We start from the raw sequence: 22498 nt of genomic DNA on the forward strand, positions 1-22498 counted from the left end.
AACCAGCATAGTTATTTTCGAATTGGAATTTATGATGTATGCACCGAAGAGTTGGAACCTTTTTATCGGCAGTATAATAATTAATAATGAATCTTCGAAGCAATCCTTTATCGAAAGCATCTAAGTTAGTTTTAGCTGCGACTTTATTTCGTTTAAAATTTGGTGTCAAAAAATCAGCGGCTTCCCCATCCTCAATCGATTTCATTTCCTTTGAAATATTTTGTATACTTACACCAGTTGCCATAGCAGCTCTTTTTTGAACTTTTTTAAAGTCCTTCATAGGCTTATTTTCTGCCGCTTCTTGATGCATAAAAAAAAATAACATTGGCTATAACTTCCTTCGTTTGACTTGTCAGCAGTTTACGATTCAGGTTTGATTTGAACTCCATCCTGGTTAAGTTACAATACTCAAATTGCACCCTTTAGGCTTTATTTCTGCTTGTACTGTTCACTCGATTAACCCGCCATGCTTAATTCACAACAGACAAATTCGACTGACTGGGCTGTGGGCTCCTGTCTTAGCTGCGCACAGCTAAGGCGGTCTTAAATTAAGATTTTGAAACTTTCTCCTATCCTTGACAAACTGTGTTGTACCTAAATTTGTCAATTCAACCACTGATGAGCTATAGTAAATAGGCCAAATTCAGTTTTCATATACCCTCTTTCATTTTTGAAATTTTTCGTGAGGGGGTCCTTTTGGAAGTGATTATTTGTTATTGACTGTCATCTCGATTCAACAATAATATCTGTCCATAACAACTGACATCCAGAGTGTTTCCACTAAAGATTTTTTGTAGTAACCTACTTCAGTTGCCACAGAGCATACGCAAAATACGATCTTGAATATTCGATTAGAGGGGAAAATACCTTACCTTTCAATGTATTGCGATATCAGACAATATTAATGACAAAACAATATTGAAGGTTAAACCATTCATAGTTCATATTACCAGTCGAATCTACGATCCAAAGAGTTACCAGTAACATGTCCGAATGAACCATTCAAGTGATATTGGACTGAAATACAAGTATTGTGTATGAATTATAATTGATTTATTTTGAACGAACGCATAGTTAGACTGCGGTATTTCAGCTCACCACAATACGAGGCAATGATATTCAAAAGGACGTATATCATGGATGTACAAATTTTATTCTCTATTACAATGGAAAATTATATCGGCATGTGTTGGTGTGAACGAGGTATTTGTTTGATGAAATTCCATTTACAGCTATTATCATAGTTCTCGAAGTACTGAAATGAAATTTTCAGTGTAAAAAGCTATGCCAATAAAATTGTTATATGTTACAAATTTTGTTTTCTGTCGTGTTATGAAACACTGGGTAGATTTGGAAAAAATTGGATTATATTAAACAGGAAAAGCGATCAACTAACTCGAAAGGTTGACCTCTCAAACTGAGAAGGATATAATTGAGGAAGGTATTAATTTTTGGGAACAAAAAAAACTTAGAATCTTCCAAAGAATTAAAGAAAGCAATCAATTTTGAAATGACTTCTCCATGCAGAGATCATGCAGAGAAGTAACTTTCAGACACAATTTGCAAAAATAACCTTGTCGAAACAACTACTTTCAATAAATTCATTGAATTGCACGAAAGAAAAAATTCTTCCGAAACAACTAGTTTCATTTGAAAATTGAATTGTACAAAAAACACTTCACAAGATGAAGAACTCAAGCCATTATAAAAATCACGATTTTATGTCACGACTGAGTTGAATCTGTCATCGATGACAGTATGTAATGACATTCTTCGCTCGTTTCATTAAATCCCAGCCATAGGAATCGTGTTCAACTTGGAAGGGTATATTTTCAGGAGAGAAAAATCTTAAAATAATATTCATTAGGAAAAAGGGCAGTGGCGTTTCATGATTCTGATGAAAAATATGGCAGGGCATGTTAACTGGAAAACCATTGATGAAAATTGGGCAAACCAAAAAGACAAAGCAGTTCCAGTTGTTGAATTTCAATATCCTGTATCTCAGAAATGAAGCAGTTGCATATTTTTGATATGTACCGCTCTTGGTGACATCAAATGTGACAAGTCACTTGAACACCTCCCGTGAAATTATCTATGAAAGAGAGACAAATCTCCAACCTTTCTTCGATGTTCCAGAAATCAAGGTTGCAAGTGATGTTCGTGTCTCCAATCAGAAAGGTGGTTCTTTAATAGATGGAATCCAGCAGCTTCAGGGTATGCTTAGGGCCGAAGCTCCATACATGAGAACAATACTCCGAAGAGGGTCTGATCTGAGCTTTATAGAGTTTCAAAAGTTGCTGAGGTATGTACAGTTTTCTGATTTGGAACAGTGTTCTAAGCTTTTGAGAAGCAGCCTGGGTTTTCGTGTCATTGAATTGCACCTGGATACTATCATTCCAATTCGATCCTCATTAAGATATGCAACCTCCTGCTGTCTATGTCCAGCAACACAAATGGAATGTCCAGACAAGGGTGCTGTCGTCAGAAAAGCAATGTTTTGGAGTTGTTGGTTTTTCGAATAATTTATTGATATACAATAGAAAGAGGGTTGAGGATAATATCGATCCGTGAGAAGGGTTGGTGGTAAAAGCATTCGAGAGATATCCATCGACGGCCACTAGCAGGGAACGTTCTTTCAGGAAGCTGGGGAGCCATACACAAAAATGAGCCAACAAGCCATAGCATTGAATTTTGGCCAGCAAACCCTCATGCCACACACGGTCGAAGGCCTTAGAAACATCAAGCTCAACAGCTCTTGACTCTCCATGTCCCTCGATTGTGTTATTCCAAATATGGGTGACATACGATAGAAGGTCGCCTGTTCATCTTTGTTTCAGAAAGCCATATTGATGATCACTCAAGATATTGAAACCTTCCAAATATTCAAGGATATGATGGTTTATGGCTCTATTCATGATTTCAGAAATCACTGATAGCAATGTGACTGGATTATAGTAATTTGGAACATTTTTCTCATCCTTTTTGGGAATAGGCTGAACGCGAGCATTTTCCCAACAAGAAGGAAAAACCCCTTTCTTATAAGACAGGTTGAAAAGTCTGCAGAATACTGGCGCGAGTTCATTGGCTCACGTTCAATGTCCGATGACGATGATCGAATAATAATAGTATGGAACTGAAATGTAATGATTAAAGTCGACATTTTAATTTTTCATTTTTCTCAATCGAAATGAACTTTTTCATTTCAGCAAATCGAAAAATCGATCGTTATTGTAGTTTTTCACGTCATTGTACATCTGTGTTTTATGTGTAACCATTAGATATAAGTGAAGGGTGTATTAACTCCTCTATAATTCAAAATTTATTCTAGTTTCCTGGGTTTGGAACTCAAACTTGGGCTCATGATTTCCCACTTTTAGTATAATCACCAAACCATAACTGAATTCAACCGCTTCAGAATAATTCTGATGATTCTTTTATAAACATGCTACTAAGCTATTCCGTTATTCTTGGCGAAATTACTTCCTAATTTACTTGTACATGTAAAACCCTATGAATATTCAGTACGTACCTTGTCGGAAGGAAATAAAAAGTATGAAAAATTCATTTGGAATTTTAAAGGAAATTACAGGCAGATGAATTCATATACTCTAATAAAGCAAACACGTTAGCAGGATTATTCATGTATGCCAGGTTTTTTAAATTGCGTGACCGCATCTATATTAGGTTCGTTCTGAATGTTTGCTCAACTTTCGAACATATTATCCAAAATTATATGGAAACTATTTAGAATCCACAAATAACCGAAAGTTTCAACATGAATTTCAATTGAGCGGTGTTATGATTTTATGTGAAATATTGGAGGCTTTGAAATAGTAAATGGATCAAATGTTTTTGTTCATCAAACATATGAATGTTTGATGAACAAATATGTTCAAATTCAAATTTGAAGTGATGATTCATAAGAAATCTATAAAATATAAAATAATCAGATTATGAATTCACTGGTTACTTGATGAACATCGAAAACACTATTCATTAGTAATCATAGAATTTTTGCAATGAATTTTATTGAAGACGTGTTCTCTGTATCTGTTGAGTATGGAGAGTGGGTGTAGGTCTACAGCACTCAGGCCACATGTAACCCATTGTACATCCTCCCGAGGGGTTGTCCTCTTAGGTCATCGTCCTTCCTTCCTTTCCAGAAAGTTGGACAGGACCCTGGGATACATCTCCTTCATATCAGCATCCTGTTCACACAGCCTGCATAGAGGTGTGTCCTCTATCCACATAATATGGAGGTGTTTCCTAAGTTGACAGTGGCAAGTCTGAAATCCTACTGTTAAGTATAGGTTTTTCCTGGTCATCGCCAGATATTTCTTCGATGCCAGCTTCCCAGGATGCCCCAGGGTGATCCTGGCAAGATGGCATCCTTTGGCCCATCTCATCTCTTTAGAGATTGAGCATGGTCCACCTCAGGATAATGTCAATATCTACCAAGGCGTTGGCTAAATCTTGGTGGCACTCTAGTACTAGACCTGAGGTAACACGTTGTCTGTTAAAGGTTATGTTTTTGCCAGAAATTTTTTTTCCTGGTTATTTATTTTGTGGCGATTGAGATATCAGCCAGTTCTGTTTGAACCACGCTGGTATTTTTTTTTCATTCGCCATTCAATTCTCAGGCTTAGTGATCTGGAGTAAACTCCACATCCTGAGCCTTCTTTGGTTTTTGAGCTGTCTGTATATATGCGTATTGCATTTGTAACATCTGACTCTGACCCTAATCTGACATCTGACTCTAATAGGGTTCATTAAACACAAACCTGTATTGAATTGCATCACTGATTCAAGACGTGTTTCGCTACATGGTTACTTCATCAGTGTCGAAACGTTTTTGTTTATGTATCGAAAGTTTCATTGAACAGAAGATGATTGGATTTGAACTGAACATGAACAAAATTTGAATTTCAATAGAAACTATTCCCATCTATGGAATGAGTTGTGTGAATAAAACAAATTCATTTGGCATGAATATTCTTCTATGTGGAGTCATTAAAAATTCACATTGAATTAGATTCACACTTAAATAACAGATAAATGTCGACAGACTTGGCAATACATGATGAGCAATGGTTTAACTTTGTCGAAGTATGAAAAAATAGAACTAAAACCGTAATTTACTCATTGGAAAGGAAATGAGAAGACCGTCATCTTGGAGCCATAATATATGGGGTGTTTCATTTGGGAAATCGAAGAGAATAATGTCTGAACATGACCAGAATTGACTCGTTTTTAATGGAAATGAAATTATTTTTCTTTTTCACAGAATTATTTTTCAGCAGCTTGACTGCATCAACCGTTCTTGACTATATATACTTTCTAGAAACATTCGTTTTCCGGGTGCATTGCAGGTGATTTTCCAAAACAGTTATCGGTTTTTTTTGGGATGCATTGGAATCTCTTAGATCTGATGTATCGTCCCAAATTCCACAATTTTGTTTGTTCACCTACCCATTCATCCAGAAATGAGCCTCATCGCTGAAGATGATTTCTCTATTAGAATTAGGGTCAGTTGTCAACTGCTCCACAGCCCATTTAGCGAAGACACGTCGTTGTCTATGGTTTTTTACCTTCAGTTCGACAGCCATCTTCAGTTGGAGCGACAGGTTGGAGCCCAGCTCCCTTACCCTTGCGGCTGCTTTTGGTCACACGGACAAATGGGTCATGACTGAAAAGGTAGTGGTGGTATGAAAGTGCTCAGACATCAGTACCACCCTTCACGGTAAACCCCTTCCTGGCTGGGGTGAAATGGATGAAAAATTGTTCATCTGTTAACGGAGGACATGAGGGCCTCATTCGATAGAATTTTGGGGTCTTCTATATTGAGAGGGGTCGTCTATAGGATAATCTATAGCTTCCCTAACTAACGGATTATCGTGAGTTTTCGCACAATCGAAAACTCGCCGTTTCCTCGAATGAATGTACTGCTGGATGGAAGGCAGCTGCAAATCTCGGCGGATGTCTTCATTCCGCACGAACCACGGAGCATTCACAATCATCCGTATTAGTTCATTTTGTGATCTCTCATGAATGGAGATGTTAAATGGAGCCGCTTTTCCCCAGGCGCCTGAAGCATACATGATGACAGGCTTGACCATCGTGTTGTAGATCGTAAGTTCATTCTTTAGGGTCAATTTGGATCGTCTGTTGATCAGAGAGTACAGACTTTTGATCCGACCCTCGATCTTTGCCTTCACGGTTGTGATATGCGGGTTCCAGGTGAGCCTACGGTCTATTAGAAGACCGAGATACTTTACCTGCGCTTGCCAGTCGATCTCCCTTCCATAAATCCTCACTTTTCTGTTCGGAGGAGATATCGTTCTTCCCGTGGTTATCGCCTGAGTCTTGTCCGGGTTCACTCGGATCTTCCATTCGAGGTATCAGCGCTCGAGGTCATCCAATGCACGTTTCATCCCTAGCTCCCGACCCATGGAAAATGAGAGGAGAGCCGTGTCATGGGTGTAGAGAGATATCTTCACACGCTCGGACATCGGGAGGTACAATATGGGAGAGAGCACAGCCCCCTGTAGCACTCCAATATCAGTCTGAATATTTCGGTACTCAACTTTCTTCGTTGAGTCTTTGCAGAACGACTCTTTCAGTCAGCTTAACCGCCGACGAGAGCAGACTGATCGGTCGATAATTCTGCGGGAACAGCAGGTTCTGACCCTGTTTTGGGATCATGACAACGATTGCATGCTTCCACCTCCTGAGAAAATATCTTTCCACCTTCTGGGAAAGTATCTGAGGGCCAGCGAACTGTTAATGATCTGTAGTAGGTTTTCGACGCAGTTGTTCAGGAGCCTCTTCAACAACAGAAGCTGGACGGAGGTTATCATCGTCATTATACCTGAGAATATTGTGAACCCGTTATGTTGAAACTGATGTTTCATCGTGTCAGCGGAAGATTAGCACACTCCGCACTCTGCTTGAATGTGTGAGGGAGCAGTTTTCTTTCCTTTGAGTCTACGGGTGAATCAGTAAAGCTTGTCATCTCTAGGCTCAAGGGTTTCCAAGATCTCCTCCCACCTTTCGTTTCAGTGATCAATGGTGGCCTGTTTGACTTGATTGACCATCGTATTTGCCGCAATTTTATCTTCTGGGCAAAGGATTCATTGATAGAGCCTTCTCAGGCGATTTCTCTCCCGTATCAAGGCTTTGACACGAGGAGGAAACTCATTGTAGCTCTTCAGCGGACACTCCCTGGATGTGGCCACTCGAAACGCATCATTCATACAAAGCTCAAAACGCTCAACTGCCGCGTCGAGTTATTCGAGAGAGCGAAGTGCCACAGGAGGGATGCACATCTCTCCGAGCTGGGTTGTGAAGATATCCCAGTCCGTCGAAGATCTCATGCGATAAGGAAGATCATCGTCCAGTACCAGGATAACTGGATTAAGGTCAGAATCCAATTTTGATAGAACGTACATTTTGCTGGTCAGAGAGACGTTTCTGAAAAGCGCGATGTCTAGTACGTCAGGCCTAGTCTGCTCGCGATAGTACGTACCCAACACTAGATATTCATGCCTATCGACATGCGCATACAGCGCTTGGCCGTTTCGACTTGTGGTTCTGCTGCAAAGTCTGTACTTGGTGTTGAAGTCACCAGCAGCAATTATCGGAATGTTGCTTCCCATCAGCAGTTCATGCAATGATTATGGGAGTAAATTATTGTTCGGAGGGTTGTAAACCGAGAATAGTCTGTGACAACCCCTGCTCAGTCGAATTTCGGCACTCACGGACTCAGTTCCGTGTAATCGAACACTTCAGTTCCTGGGTTAGTTGAATTTTATACGGGTGCAGGCCTAAGTCACGGCGCAAAATTCGCCAAGTCGTGGTCTGCGAGAGGCCTAGATCTTGTGAGCGACGCGAAATTGACTATCTCGGATTCTCCTGCACAGCCTCACAGACAGCGGCGATGTTTTCAGTGGATCTTGTGTTTTATCGACGTACGGGTGTTGGTCAATCGTTTTTTGAACCAATAGACTCAAATTTACCTACCACATCAAAAATAGTCCTCTTGGCAGTATGATTATGACGACCGTGAATTGGGCGAAGTGTGCGATACGTTGCCAGAAAATAAATTGTTATTTAAACATGCTGTTGAATGATATATTCGGAATGAGTGAATGACAACTGATTTGATAGTTGTAGCTTTAACATTATGGCCGTTATCAGTTGTCAAAGTTCGTAAGTCCCTGTTGGAAGACTCTTTAGATTTATTAATTTTTCAGATTATGAAAAGTTAGGAGACCAGAAAACATCAAGCACTACTCCTTTTTAACTTTCATCAAACGAGGTCAGACGTAGCAAATACACTCACCTTCTAGCACTAAGACGCAATCCGTATTATTCGTATAGTTATCAGCAGGATAACCAGGACTAAAAAATTGGTTATTCGTGACGTTGACGAATGGTTTGCATGCCTCTTGAACCGGTTCTTTGGATAGTTGGGGTACACTGTCGCTCGCTTTCCTGCGATATCTGTCACCTGAAAGGAAAAACATTAATTAGGTCTTGCGAACCATGGCAAGTGACATCCCATCAATTGATGAGGGTAGAGTGTCGGATCTGTCGCTGGAGGTGGAAATGACAGTTAATAACTGAAATAACATATCCTTTCCTGTGGAGTGTATTTACGACATATTTCAGTCACCCCAGAATGTTTCAAGAGTGCGGCCAAAACATTTTGGAAAATCTTTATATAAGATATCGTTTAAATTTACATCTATCAACTATAAAATAAGTTGTCAAAAAATCATAGAAGGAATCAACAATGAATATGAATTTACTGTGAACTGGTTTTTTTTATTTCAATGAATCGAGACAAATGTCATCAACAATGAAATAATTGACAAGAATGGAAAAACTAATCATAGGACAATTTTAAAAAATAAGAGAATGAATCAACAATTTTTGTGGAATGGAAGCATGCGAGAAAATTCATTTTAAAAAACTGTAATTATTGTGGTCTGAAAAGGAAATATGAATATGAAATATGGATCAAAAAGTCATTTCAGCATCAAAAATCATAACGTCACTATGAAACAAATAACAATAATAACTCATCATGAGAAATGAAGAAAAATTTGCAGAAAAAATCAATACATGTATTTTGACGATATATTTTTCACTGATTTTTCACGTGATGATACCACTTTTTTCTAACCTCATATACATTTTCCATAATAGTTTGTTATTTTCGAAAATTTGCATTTTTTTCTTAATGAATATTTTGGTTTCAGCTATTTGACTGATTTTGTTATTCATATTCGGCATAATATTAACATTAGATTGGATGTTGACGACCAACTTCTGTTTTAACCCAAATCTGTTCAGTTTCATATCATCCAAATATTCACTGACTATACTAGAATTACGTGGAAAGCATGGTAGATAGAATACTGGTCGTAGAAATTGAAGACAAATGCATCAAATATCAAATGATAATGAACTGTTCATGGACCAAATGAGGACTATACGATGAACAATAAAGATAGATAATAAAATTATCTGAACAAATAAAAGTAATAATTTTGATAGTAGGCGATTTTGAGGGTCTAGTCAGAATGAGAAGAACATAAGAAAATTATAAAAAATCATAGAGAAAATATCAGAAATAACAATGTAACTTGACTTTGGTGTGAATAATAACCTAATAATCTTCAGCATATTGCTTCAATATAAGGATATTCGCAAGTATACAAGATATGTTGGGAACAGAGAAGAAAAGGAGATAACTGATTACATACTCATGGAAAAAAACAGATCCATGGTGAAAGATGTGAAGGTAAAAAGAGGAGGTGAAGTAGGTAGCGACCACTATTTACTAACAGCCACAAATGAAGCAAAGATAGAAACTAAAGAAAACAGCAAGTACCAACTCTCATACGAAGATAAGGCAGAAAATACAAGGAAAGAGTAATCCGAAAATTTTAAAATACAACAAACTCGATAAACAGTAGAACAACTTTGAAAGAAAACAGTATTCCAGGAGAAGGACGTGTCTAGAAAAAATGACGTGAAGCAAACGACGCGACGTGATGAACAAAAACTGTAAAAGAACAAGTCAAGTAGAAAAAAAAACATATCAAAAAATATCTCACTAACAGAATAATGTCTTAAAATTATAGGGTATATAAAGAACAAAAACGGTTGTCAAGCAACTACTTACAGTTGAGAAAAATGAATGGAAAGAATTCAGTGAAGGCACATGAAAATAGTAAAGGAAACTGAAAATTTTTGTATATACATCAAAAATTAAAAATGGGGAAATACTCACAGAAGACAAAATATTCAAATGATGAAAAGAACTTCTAGACGTTGATAATAACATCATATATAATAGCGCACAAAAACGATCAGTAGAAGGCCACAATCTGGAAGATTGAGAAACTACCAAAACACTGGCAGATAGCACCATTAGTTCCACTTTTCGGAAAAAATAAAAACTGTTATGACTACAGTGAAATAACTTTGCTCAGTACAGCTATGAAAATACTAGAACAAATTATGCCATTAATAAAAACACACTAGAAGAATCACAAAGTGAATTCAGAAAAAAAAGTACGCATGACCACATATCAACAATAAAACAGATAACAGAAAAGCACCAACAGCACAGATCTGGGAAGAGCTCTCGATGAAGTACCACGACATAAATTACGGAATATGCTAAATAAATGAGGTATAAACAGTGAGGTAATGAAAATAATTAAACAAATTAACAAGATAATATCAACAGTGCCATAATCAACAACAGAAAATCTGAAGCTTTCCAAACACATGGACGATTGTAGTGAAGTGGAGGATTGAGCCCACCATTATTCACAGTGTATTGAGATAAAATGATAAATGAGTGTTCGACCAAAACAGAAAAAAAAACATGTTGAATACAGCAATTCACAAAGAGCAGACATCTCAAAAACAACTTTTGCAGATGACATTATACAGAAAACAGACAAAACTTCCAATTCATCAAAATAATATTCTTCAAAATAGTGGAAATATGAGTTCTTTCGATTTTTCACAAAAAGCACATGAATTTTCTCATCATGAATTCTCATTTAGTATGGAGAGGCGAATCTGCATCTGAAACGGACATGAAATACAAAAGGATATCCAATGATTCAACCTCAATACTGATCCATAAATAAGCAGGTGACTCATTCTCTGTGCTCCACGAGCAGAATCTTAAAAAGGATATGTAATGGACATATATATGGGAAAAATATCCTGAAAACACCATGTGATTGGAAACTCCAGGAAATTTCAGGAGTGTATTTGACAGAACTCCTGGAGAAAAATATAAAGGAGCAGAAATAAATTACTCCTTCCATCAGTTTTTAATGAAATATAAATTGAAATTTACTTGATTTAGGCTTTTGCACCAAATTCTTCTACCAGTTTCCAATTCCAATAATGGTAGATCATTTGTGAGACCATTTTATTCACAGTTCCAATGACACAATTCCATTTCCTGATTCATTTTTATTAATGACTATTCATCAATGAAGTAAAATAATCACAAATGTGGAACTTTCTTATTAGTGTGTGGAATATGAATCTATTATTAGTACCTATATTGTGCCAATATTTAAAACTGATCTCGGTATTGAAGTGAACTGTTTATGAAAACAACAAATGAATGGCATACTCTATAAGAAGGGCCGGATTTGGAAGTCTGGAGGCCCTGGGACAACGGACACCTGATTCTTTTGCTATAAAAAAGAATAGTTGTTCAAAACGAATTATTCCATATAATATAACATGAATCTTACATAACTAATTCATTATAACATTGAAACCAACAGTACAAAAATAACATTTCCAAACGCTCAAAGGTGCGAAGTTGTTTCTTTTTTTTCATAAAAGAGGATGTATGCATCTCCACTCACAAGTGATTTTGGTGAAATTGGTTACACGTGTGAATCATTGTATTCGTGCCACGTGCCAGTATAAGGATGTCTGCAGAATGCTGTATAATGTCCGCTGTAGGTAGATTCACTGTGATTCGAAAGTGCATATAGATTATAACGACAAAGAGTCACATTTTCTGCTGCATAATTGTTCATGTCTGATCCATCTAGAGGAAATTCGATGGCAACATTTAACTTTCCTCTATATCTTTCTGTTTGAGAAAATCTTTTAAAATGAATGACTAAAATACGGAGAAACTTATGGATCGATAGAGACTTTGTGCATTTTCTTCTTTCCTTGCAACTTGAACACGTCGGATTTTCATGTCCATCCAAAGTTTCTTCTCTTGTAAAGAAATCCAAGCACTGTGATGAATTCAATTGGCCAGTTCTTTGTGGTAGGGGGAGTGACAAATCCCAGAAAGGATCGAAGATTACAGATCAGTCTCCACAATGTGTGTACTTCATCGTGGATTTTAATTGACCAACGAAATTATCTACAATCTTAGAGTTATATGTACTCAAATAAATCAGCCATGACACTTGCGCTTTTTCGATGTCGCTCAATTTTTCGTTAATCTCCGTTAAGGTCGATTCAGGTTTCTCAATAATTCTATTAACGCCATCATGTAAACCTTCTAAAAGATAACGATGGAACTCATGGGCGTCTTGATGCGCATGACCCATGAATCGAGGGGCAAAACTCTGAATCTGACTTTTTAAGGAGACTGTGTTCACTGCTCTATCAGATGAATCTTCTGACCACTATTCTTTGATAACTTTTGCGAAATTTTTTATTAAAACACCCTCCGTATTAGAAATATTAGTATTGTTATCTTTCATGTACTCATCCTTTTCCAAATATTTCAGTACCCATCTCGTATTTGATAAACATTGGATTGCACTATTCATGAAACAGATGTTGCCAATATTTTTCAACTCATTAAGCCCAAGGGTTTTTTCTGAGAAATGTCTCACTGATTCAATTGTGTTGTAGCTGTTGTTGATACGTTCGCCACCGCTGTTTTCATTCCAGTAATCACAGATTCAATGATTCTTCCCATTAGTGGACAAACAGAATGAGGAATTTGAAGTAAAATTTCTTGAAATTGAATCAGAAATGCTCATGGTGGTTTTTTCGAATTTGTGAAAGAAAGATAATTCCAGAACTTGTTCATTTTCCTTTGCATCTTCTGAGACAATTGGGCAATGATCAATCTGCTGAATCCATTTTGCGTTATTCATAGGGAATTTTGATTTGATTTGTGGGTTCAGGAATATTTCATCTAATTTTTGAGTAGACTGAAGAATACCCAATATCGATGTGGCATTACCCCTTTGAATGGCGTTACTGATTCTTTGAATAAAAAATGAATAGGCTCGGTTGTCATTGGTAGAATTCATCATTTCTTCACCAACTTCTTTCAACAATTCATAAGTATCAGATCCAAAAACACCAAAGGTTTCAATAGCAACAGGAAAGAAACAGTAAGAATCTAGCAAAGTGGAGTATATCCGAAATTTAGATTTTTCTGCAATCATAGCAGCTGCACCAGTGGAATTAGACGTAGCGGCTAGGTGTGAAGCTGCAACTGTATCCACGCTGATGAAATCTCAAACCAGAGGTTTTCCAAATTTCCAAGGAATCAGATTCATCTCGTCTGAACGCTCACCATCATCTAGACCAACACCAAGGGGTTCAAGAACTGAAGGAACCTCTACAGTGGCTAGAGCTCTTTTTATAAAATCATTAATGGAATGATGTTTTGAGAATCTGCCAGAACTGAATTCACAACTTAGGCCATGGTAACCATTTTCTTCTACAGTGGATCCACATCTGTATTTATGACTAACACGAATTGAAGAACCTAACCGAAGACCTATCGAAATCCTAAAAGATGCATCATCTAAGAGGGTACCCAAAGAAGCCATGGAAAGAGCATTCAGCCAGGCACCAGATTCCTTGGACATAACAGCTTTGAGTCTAGCCATTTGAATATCGAAACGTTCGGCTGACTCAAGAAGTTAATTATGAACCAAATTGATCATTGGATAATCCTAGGCTTTCTGACACTTTTTATTTTCGGGAAGGGTATTTTTCGTTTAAGATAATCATTTATTTTCACCACTCTAGTAATACGCATCAGAAATTTCAGACAAAGATTTGGAAAGAATGGAGTTGATCAAATGACGAGAACTGTTATAAGAGGAAAGAAATGCTGGCAGTGAGAGGGATGAGGCTAATCGAATACCTAAACCACCAGAGTTAACTGGGAGAGTAGCTTGATTTCAAGTGATATCTTCGAATATATTATTGGTAATTTCTTGTAAAGATTGGCGTAAGATGGAATCGAATTCCTGTAACTTCTTTTGACATATCCAAGTTGGACTGCATCTCGGGGTATACAATAATTTGGGGATTGCCAAACAGTATTTCAATATAAAATATGCTATATGGGAAGGAAGACTATTGAAACGAGATGACATTAGAATTAGAGACTCTGTTTTCTGTGTGAGGCGAAGTGATAAAGCCTCTACAGAGAGAGGAGCTCCCAATAAAGACCAGTGTGTTTTGGGAACAATTTCAATTTGTCGAGAAATCATTGTGAAGGGATTTGTAAGCATCTGAAAAGGGGCAAAAATTCCACATTTGTCAAAATTCAATTCAAGTCCAACATCATTAGAGAGATAAATTATTTTTTGAAATTCCTGAAAAACAGAATCTATATTACCACCAATTGAACCATCGTCTAGGTACCAACAATTGAAATCGGTGTTGATAGACTATGTCAGTTCATTCAAAGTGAGGCAGAAAAGAGCCGGACCTAGAGGATCGCCTTGTTGAACCCCTCTCTGAGATGAGATAGTATTTTTTCCAAAGTACAAAAATGTTGAATTTCGATAAAATTGGTTGATAAAAGGAAAAAGGTGAGGAATAATTTCGTAGTTTAACAAAAATTTGAGAAGATGGATTAGGATGCTCATTTAAAAAGAGACGTGCAGCATGTGCAACTGCTTTGCATCCCCCTGGAGTTCCAAAACCAAATTGAACAGGACGAAATAAATTTCCTAAAAAACCAGTAATATCAATACAGGATAATTTCGCTACAAGGCGACGAAATATGGTACCAATTGCAATGGGGTGAATGCCACCATCATTTTTTTAATGCTATCAAAGAGGCACCATACAAAATAGAACAAATATCGGAATTCAGTCGACCGCTCAGCAAAAAGTTACACAAGGAAGTCAAAGAAGATATAAGCTTTTCATCTTTACAATCAGAACTGTTTGATGTCAAGTCTTGTAAATGGGAAGGTCTGAGGGAATCTATTCCTCCTGCTGAACCAGTGCGAAATGATCTTTCAATACTTGTTTTTCATCAACTTAAAGTGGAGTACAGTTCGTGTCAGGTATAGGTTCTTGACAGACGTCAGCGGGATGTTTAGCTTGAAGTTCAGTTAACTTAATATCATCAAAATCTGCAAAACTGTCCGTTGAAGTCAAAATACGGATTGCCGAAGTGAGATCGCCATCCGAAACTTTATTTATTACAGATTTTGAGATATTTTTCTTTTTAGATCGACTCTCGAATTTGTGAAGAGAAATTTATGGATAGATATTGGAAATGTTCTTCTTCATGAGTGAAGTGACAGATTTTTTACGATTTTCTTTATGTGGTGGAAGACAAAAGCATCTGTATGCAAAACAAAACAAATCTGTTTAAATCTGTTTGAAATCTGTTTTTACGTTAATCAGCTGTCGCACCCCTACGAACGACAACCCTCAGAAGTCGAAACTTGTGCGAGCTAAGGATTAACGAGGTCTTACCTTTTAACGTGTGATTCCTAACACGGGTTGGACGATAGCAAGTGAAGATCGATCGTTCAGACTAGGGCTTGAACCACCGACCAACACGGCAGTCAATTCGAGTGAGTGAACAAATCACCCACGCCGAACCGCTTGGCTACCGACCGACCCAGTGATCTAACGAATTGATCTGAATGTATTCATCAATAGCTTTGCTCAAAGCTTCTGCAGCACACATTCTTACTCCTTTGGGAATTCTTTTCAATATGTGAGAATGAAGTTTGTATAGAGAAAGTCTATCCTTGATAGCTTTGGTAGAACTTGCGCCAGATTTGGATTCAACATTCGGACTCATTGAACAGGTTGAATGGAAGAGGAAAATGTTGTTGACTCAAATTTATGAATTTTTGAAAAGTGGATTCTCAAACCTTTTGTAGTTTTAAATTTCTTATTGCAATATTGACAAAACGAATATTTTGTACTTGCATCGTGTTCAGTTGTAGAAGATACTTCCTCTGTGATCTGCGCATTATGACTGCTAGATGAACTATACTTTTGATCTCTGAGAATTCTATCCTGAAAATTTTTCTCTACAGCAGGCCTTGTTGTTTCAGGTGTAGTACATTGCATTTTCATTACTCCTCCGTCTTCTATCCAGTGTTCAACACATTTTTTCGATGGTTTTGACAGCATTCGTGAATCTCTCACGAAAGATGTGTGTTGTTTGATGATGGGGATTTGCATTTTCGACTATCAATAGAAACATGGAGAAACAGGGATTCACGAATTGGAAAAGAATTGGGTTATAACGGAGTGCAAAAAACTTGACATGTCACTTTGAAATGTCATTGAAAACATCACTCCAAGAAAAAGGGAACATGATAGGACTCTTGAGCTGTTTTTATGAAAGTTTAATTTTTACCTTTCCGCTAAGAAAATAAAAAAAAATCAAAAAAGGTAAAGTTGGCGAAAATCAATACGTCCGATAGGTAGAGTCGTTTCAAAATTCATATTCAAGTGATTTCGTCAAATTATTTTTGAAATTTTGACCTCGAATCGAGGAGTTGTAAGTATGACTTGCAGGGTCAACCGTTTTTCGGATTTTTTAAACTTATATTATTTCCCTCCAACTCATGGGTACAAAAATGCTCGATCAAATCAAAAATTGATACTGAATGGAAACCTAAAATCAAGGCTGATATATCGTTGATAATATTATTATGGTTTTGCAGTATTTTCAGTGAAAATGCAAAAAAAAGTTTGGGAGGAAAAGTTGCTGACCCGTCAAAATTTGGATATCGTAGTTGGGGCTTTCTCCTGTGGAGGCTTCGGAGCAGTAGCCACACCTGCTATCCCCTAAATCGGGCCCAGCATATAAGCGATTCGTTTTTTATTCATATTTAAAAAAACGTATATATATATATATATATATATATATATATATATATATATATATATATATACATTAACATTTACATGAATATACACACACAGATATATACCTACATACATAAAATAATATCATAATGAACCCACGTCAGGAACCACCTATTTTATACATATATACACATATACATACATATAAACATATACACATACATACATATACATACACATACACATTTATAATGTTCAATTTGTCACATATTCTTTCAATTTTGTTTTAAACAATTTTATGGACGAAGATTCTTTGATTTCACGAGGAAGTAGATTGAATTCAACAATACCTTTGAAAAAGACATATTTCATCGAACTAGCTCTAGAGGATGGTTTTACATTCATATCACTTGCACTTCGTGTTGCTCGATCATGGATATTGTTCACAGGAATCAATTGACACTGTAAATTATTGGGCAGTAAATTATTTATCATTCTGAAAATGAAAGTCATTGTTTGAATAGAACAATTTTGTTTCACATTAAGCCAGTTGAGAATATCTAACATCGATTTTATATTCGTGTACTTGTTGCAACCAAGGATAATACGCATTGCTTTATTTTGTAAAATTTGCAGTCTGTCATAATTGGATATGTTCGTGTAAATTATAGAACTGCAATAGTTGAAATGAGGCAATATCATAGTATTGTACACTGTTATTCGACTAGACTGAGATAAAGATGAATAAGTTATACGTCTCATGAATCCAATTTTTTTAACTATTTTTTTTCGAAATACAGTCAATATGTTTATCAAAATTCAGTTGGGTATCAATTACGAATCCCAAATATCTCATTTCCTGAACCCGTTCAATCCGCTGATCATTTATTTTGATATCCAATTCCATACTTTTTGATACAGAAAATTATTGCCAATAAACATATATTTACTTTAAATTCCATGAACTTCCAGTGTGTGTGCTGTCGTCAGTAAAGCAATATATTGAAAATTACAGTTTGATGTTGGGATATCACTCCAGTAATTATGATGCACTGTTTGGAACCTTTGGTGTAGTAATGAATATTACTGGAGTTTTTTCCCAACACCAAATCGTTATTTTTAACACCTCGACACGTGTTTCGATCACCAAGTGATCATCTTCAAAGAGGAAGATTAAAACTTGGTGATCAAAACACGTGGCGAGGTGTTAGAAATAACGATTTGGTGTTGGGAAAAAACTCCAGTCATATTCCCTTCAGTAATTTTGAACGATGATAGTTATCAAATGTGTATGCTGAACATGAAAGGTCCTTCAGACTAGGAAAAAATGATTCGATGTTTTCAAACCAGTCCTTGGCATGCAACCACAAGTTTCTGAATCTGAACGATACGGAAATTGTGCACTATGCAGGGAAGGGTTGCAAACTCAATTATTTAGAATCCTTGGAAATTCACAAGCATAAACATTGCGGGTGCAACCTGTTAACTGATCAAATCGATTTAGTTTACTCACCGGTTTTCAAATTGGCACATCCGCATTGTAAACTGTAAATTCAGGTATTCAATCAAGCAAAGTACCTCTATTATTACCTACAGGGGTGGTATATAAGAGCTAACGTAATGAACCATTGTTAGTTTATTGTATATAAGTTTGAAAATGTCCGTATAGGACGAATCTGCAGTAACGTTAGTTACAAATAAAAGTGGTGAAAAACATAGTTTTTCATAATGAGTTTGTCCATTAATTTTATTTTGATTTCAGGAATCGGTTATGAGTGTTATTGAATAGATAGATATTCAAATAATGGAAAAAAATTTAATTGAATGTAATAGTTGATATGGAATGAAACTTAATCATATTTATGTATTCATCAATAATTGATAAACTTTATATGGCGTGTTTCTGACCGGTTGACCCTAAATGATGCTGTAACCGCGCGCCCTCCGCGATCTATCTTGAAAACGATTAAAAGTTTAAACAAATTTTTGAAACGAAAGTTGTGAAGAATTTATTCCTACACAATATTGTCAATGAATACAGCAAAAAACGCATATGAAACGAGATATTCGCAAAAAGTGTGCAAAAAAAAATTTTGTAACCTTTAATAATAATAATAATGATAATAATAATATTTACTCATCTATGTTGCATACAAAAAAGGAATAATATCTTGGAGATAATTATGAATGAATTGCAAATCCACTGTGAGTTTATTCCTGTGTGTGGATGAATTATCAAATACGAAAACTAAAATAATATTGAAATCACAATTATTCACATGTTTTAATAGTTGAAAAAAATATATATGTCGTATATTCCCGCACTAATAGACAAATCGAAGGTTATAAAAAAGTTAAGATACAAACACATACAGACAGCTCACAGAAGTTCATACTTGTTTGTAGGGATAACAAATATTGAAGTTTTACACATCCAACATAGGAAATGATGAAGATACAAATATTGACTAAATTTATAATATAAAATAAAATAATATATAATATATAGAGTACAAGGCAGAGAAGGTTAAGTTGTTATTTTAGTAGTGTGGGATTCAAATTTCATGATCTAAAACACTTTCTTATCTTTTGTTATTGAATTAAAATATATTATGGACACACTCTTTAGGTGAGTTCTTTATAAATCTGACTAGTTTACTTTCGAATTGGTTCATATTACAGATCTGTTGAATATTCGAAGGTAAGCTGTTGTATAGTTTTGGACTCAAATACTGACGATATTACTGGCCCAGCGATTTATCCACACGAAGACAATGGAACTTCTTGCGACTTTATAATTTATTAGTCGCTCACATTCTACCATATGTTGGTTCAAAAACAACTTCTAGGATGTCAAAATACAAGTTCATATATGTTTATAGCTGGGTATCTCAAATTTCGTGATACCCCTTTAATTTTGACTACGATGACTGGACCATCGATGTTTAAGCACCTCCATTGAAGATAAGTATACATTCGAAGTCAGATTTTAATTAGAATCCCTTACGATCTGTACTTTACGGATGAACCTGCATGTGAAATATCATGCTGATTTGCTGATGTACATTTTGATAAGGAATCACTCTCAACGTTTGAATGTTACGAGTGTATTATAAAAGCTGCCTTTTGAACAGGTGAACTGAATTTCCATTCCAATTCAAGCCAAACGACATTGAAATGATATCAGCTGTATAAAGTATTTTCGAACTCCCTTCCATTTTGCACATTCACAAAAGAAATTCTATAAATACGGCTTTCCTCCCCTCTTGATAAAATATGCTTTCAGAATTCAAAAGCTTCGGTGATAGCAAAGGCTTTGATCCGAATAGGGGAAGACCACATATGGAACCCTTTTTTGAGGACACTGGATCCATTCAACCCTAAGTGAGAGAAGTATGGAAACCAGAAATTATTGAATGGATTCTTCAGATCCAATATCAACGAGAAAGTGAGTTTATGGTCATCCCTTCGTTATGAAAAACTACGGAATTTTGACAACTCACTCCAATTATTTTTTTCAAAATTGAATCTCAGTAATGTTAGAATTTTTGATATCTTTTCTATACTTCACGGTTCTTCAGTAATTGAAGAAATATCCAAAACAATTCACTTATATAAATCAGTTTCATTCCACCCGAAAAGAAAGCAATTTTATGTTGAAGATAAATTTTTCGTTTCATTTGCGGATTGTCTGATAGATAATCAAATACTTTTTTGGGAAAGAATGTTTTTGGCTTTCTACTACTTCATCTTGATACAAAAAAAAGGGGTGAGGGAAACTTCCAAAGAAAGGAAGGAAGTAATTAATCTGAAAATAGGTTACTCTATACATGGAGTGTAGATCATGCAAATAAGTAACTTTCAGGCACAAACTGAAAGAAAGCCCTCCTGGAACAGCTTCTTTCATATAAACATTGAATTACACGAAAGAAAAAAAAATTCTTTCGAAACAAATACTTTTCTCTACTCAGTTCGTATTTCAAACATTCGTTGTGAAATAAAAATCAGATATCATTCACATGAGTTCTACTTTGAATAAATGGTAATAAATTGAACTTACATGAAACACTGTCACCCTCACTGGTATACACCGATGTTTCGCCTCAAGACTCTTGCCCCAAGGCTCTCCAGTACCAAATTGGATAACGTTATAGAAAATACAAACAATTCATTCATGAATTACGATTTTTTAATGTCACGGAATAAGCATGATCACGATGACATAAACAGATCAAGCAGAGCAAGTGCTTGGAAAGATGGTAGTCGGTTGGATAGAGGTCTGGAGAGTATGGTGGATGAGGCAGATTTTTGAAGCTCAATTTGTTTAATTTCTGGACGGTGATTTGTGGAACGTGCGGACAGGCGTTGTCGTAGAGCAGGATTGGATTCTTTCGTTGAACAATGCGGCTGCCGCTGATGCAAATTTTGCCTTTTGAAAGTACCTGAGTGGCTCAACGGTATCCAACCAATGTCCTGAACGTCTTCTGTTGTCGTAGAGAATCCACAATTCATTACACATGACTATCCGATCTATAAAAAGGTCGTTCTGGTTGCACACATGCGAAGAAGAGCAACCTTTGAAAAGTAACAATTTCTGTCGATCGTTGAAATCGTGGGGCACCCACTTTTTGAGCTGTATGACATTTTCAATACGTTCCAAACCATTAGTTGTTCTGTCTTCCTATGCACCGTTTGTAATGACTCAGTTTTCACCAGGGTACAAAAATCCCCTTATCGCCTTACTGTAAGTCGACCACTTCTGGACTCACCTTTGAGGCTAAAATCTCCGGAACGAAATTTCGCAAACTAACGTTAAACATTGCGTTCATCAACACTATCATTCCTGTAATGTTTCCTGTTAAAGGAAACAGTATTGTGCTGGGCATTGACATATGAACTTGAGTGTGAATAAAGTGTGTAATTGGGAGCTGAGTTCTGTTTGATTACCCTTTCTGAACACTACAAAAAGTTGGCGACGAGGATAATTGGAAGTGCCGTTATTCAAGTCAGTGTTGTTGCAAAAAAAAACAGTAAGTTTTTTTCAGAAGAAACATGGCTACTATGGGAATACAGTTGGAGTTTAACCCTGAAATAAATGAATGGTCAATTCATTATAAGAGGTTAAATCAGTTTTTTATTGCAAATGCGATTACCTCTGATTCGGTAAAACGCGCAATTCTTTTAAATAGTTTGCATCAAAATGCATATGCCTTGCTACAAACTTTGTGTGTTCCGGACAACCCAGAAAATACAGACTTAAAAAACTTGGTAAAAAAACTGGATGAGTACTACACGAAAAAAAGTGTTGTTTTCGTGGAACGATTTAATTTTTACACTGCAGCCAAATTAAAATCGGAGAGTGCACAAAAGTGGTCGT

At 36.3% G+C, this 22498-nt stretch overlaps 1 protein-coding gene across 4 annotated transcripts in view; it reads right to left on the reverse strand.

The window, feature by feature from the left end:
• Neto (Neuropilin and tolloid-like) overlaps nt 1-22498 on the reverse strand; it is an 803231-nt gene that overhangs the window by 229996 nt on the left and 550737 nt on the right. For all 4 annotated transcript variants that reach the window (XM_074171245.1, XM_074171247.1, XM_074171244.1 and 1 more), the window contains one exon: nt 8342-8509. In XM_074171245.1, coding sequence (XP_074027346.1) covers nt 8342-8509 — 168 coding nt within the window. The remainder of the gene's footprint in view (nt 1-8341; nt 8510-22498) is intronic.

This window comes from Leptinotarsa decemlineata, unplaced genomic scaffold (genome assembly GCF_025532065.1).
Source record: "Leptinotarsa decemlineata unplaced genomic scaffold, Ldec_3_MD MMD2_tig00000010_RagTag_RagTag, whole genome shotgun sequence".
NCBI classification, from domain to species: Eukaryota; Metazoa; Arthropoda; class Insecta; order Coleoptera; family Chrysomelidae; genus Leptinotarsa; species Leptinotarsa decemlineata.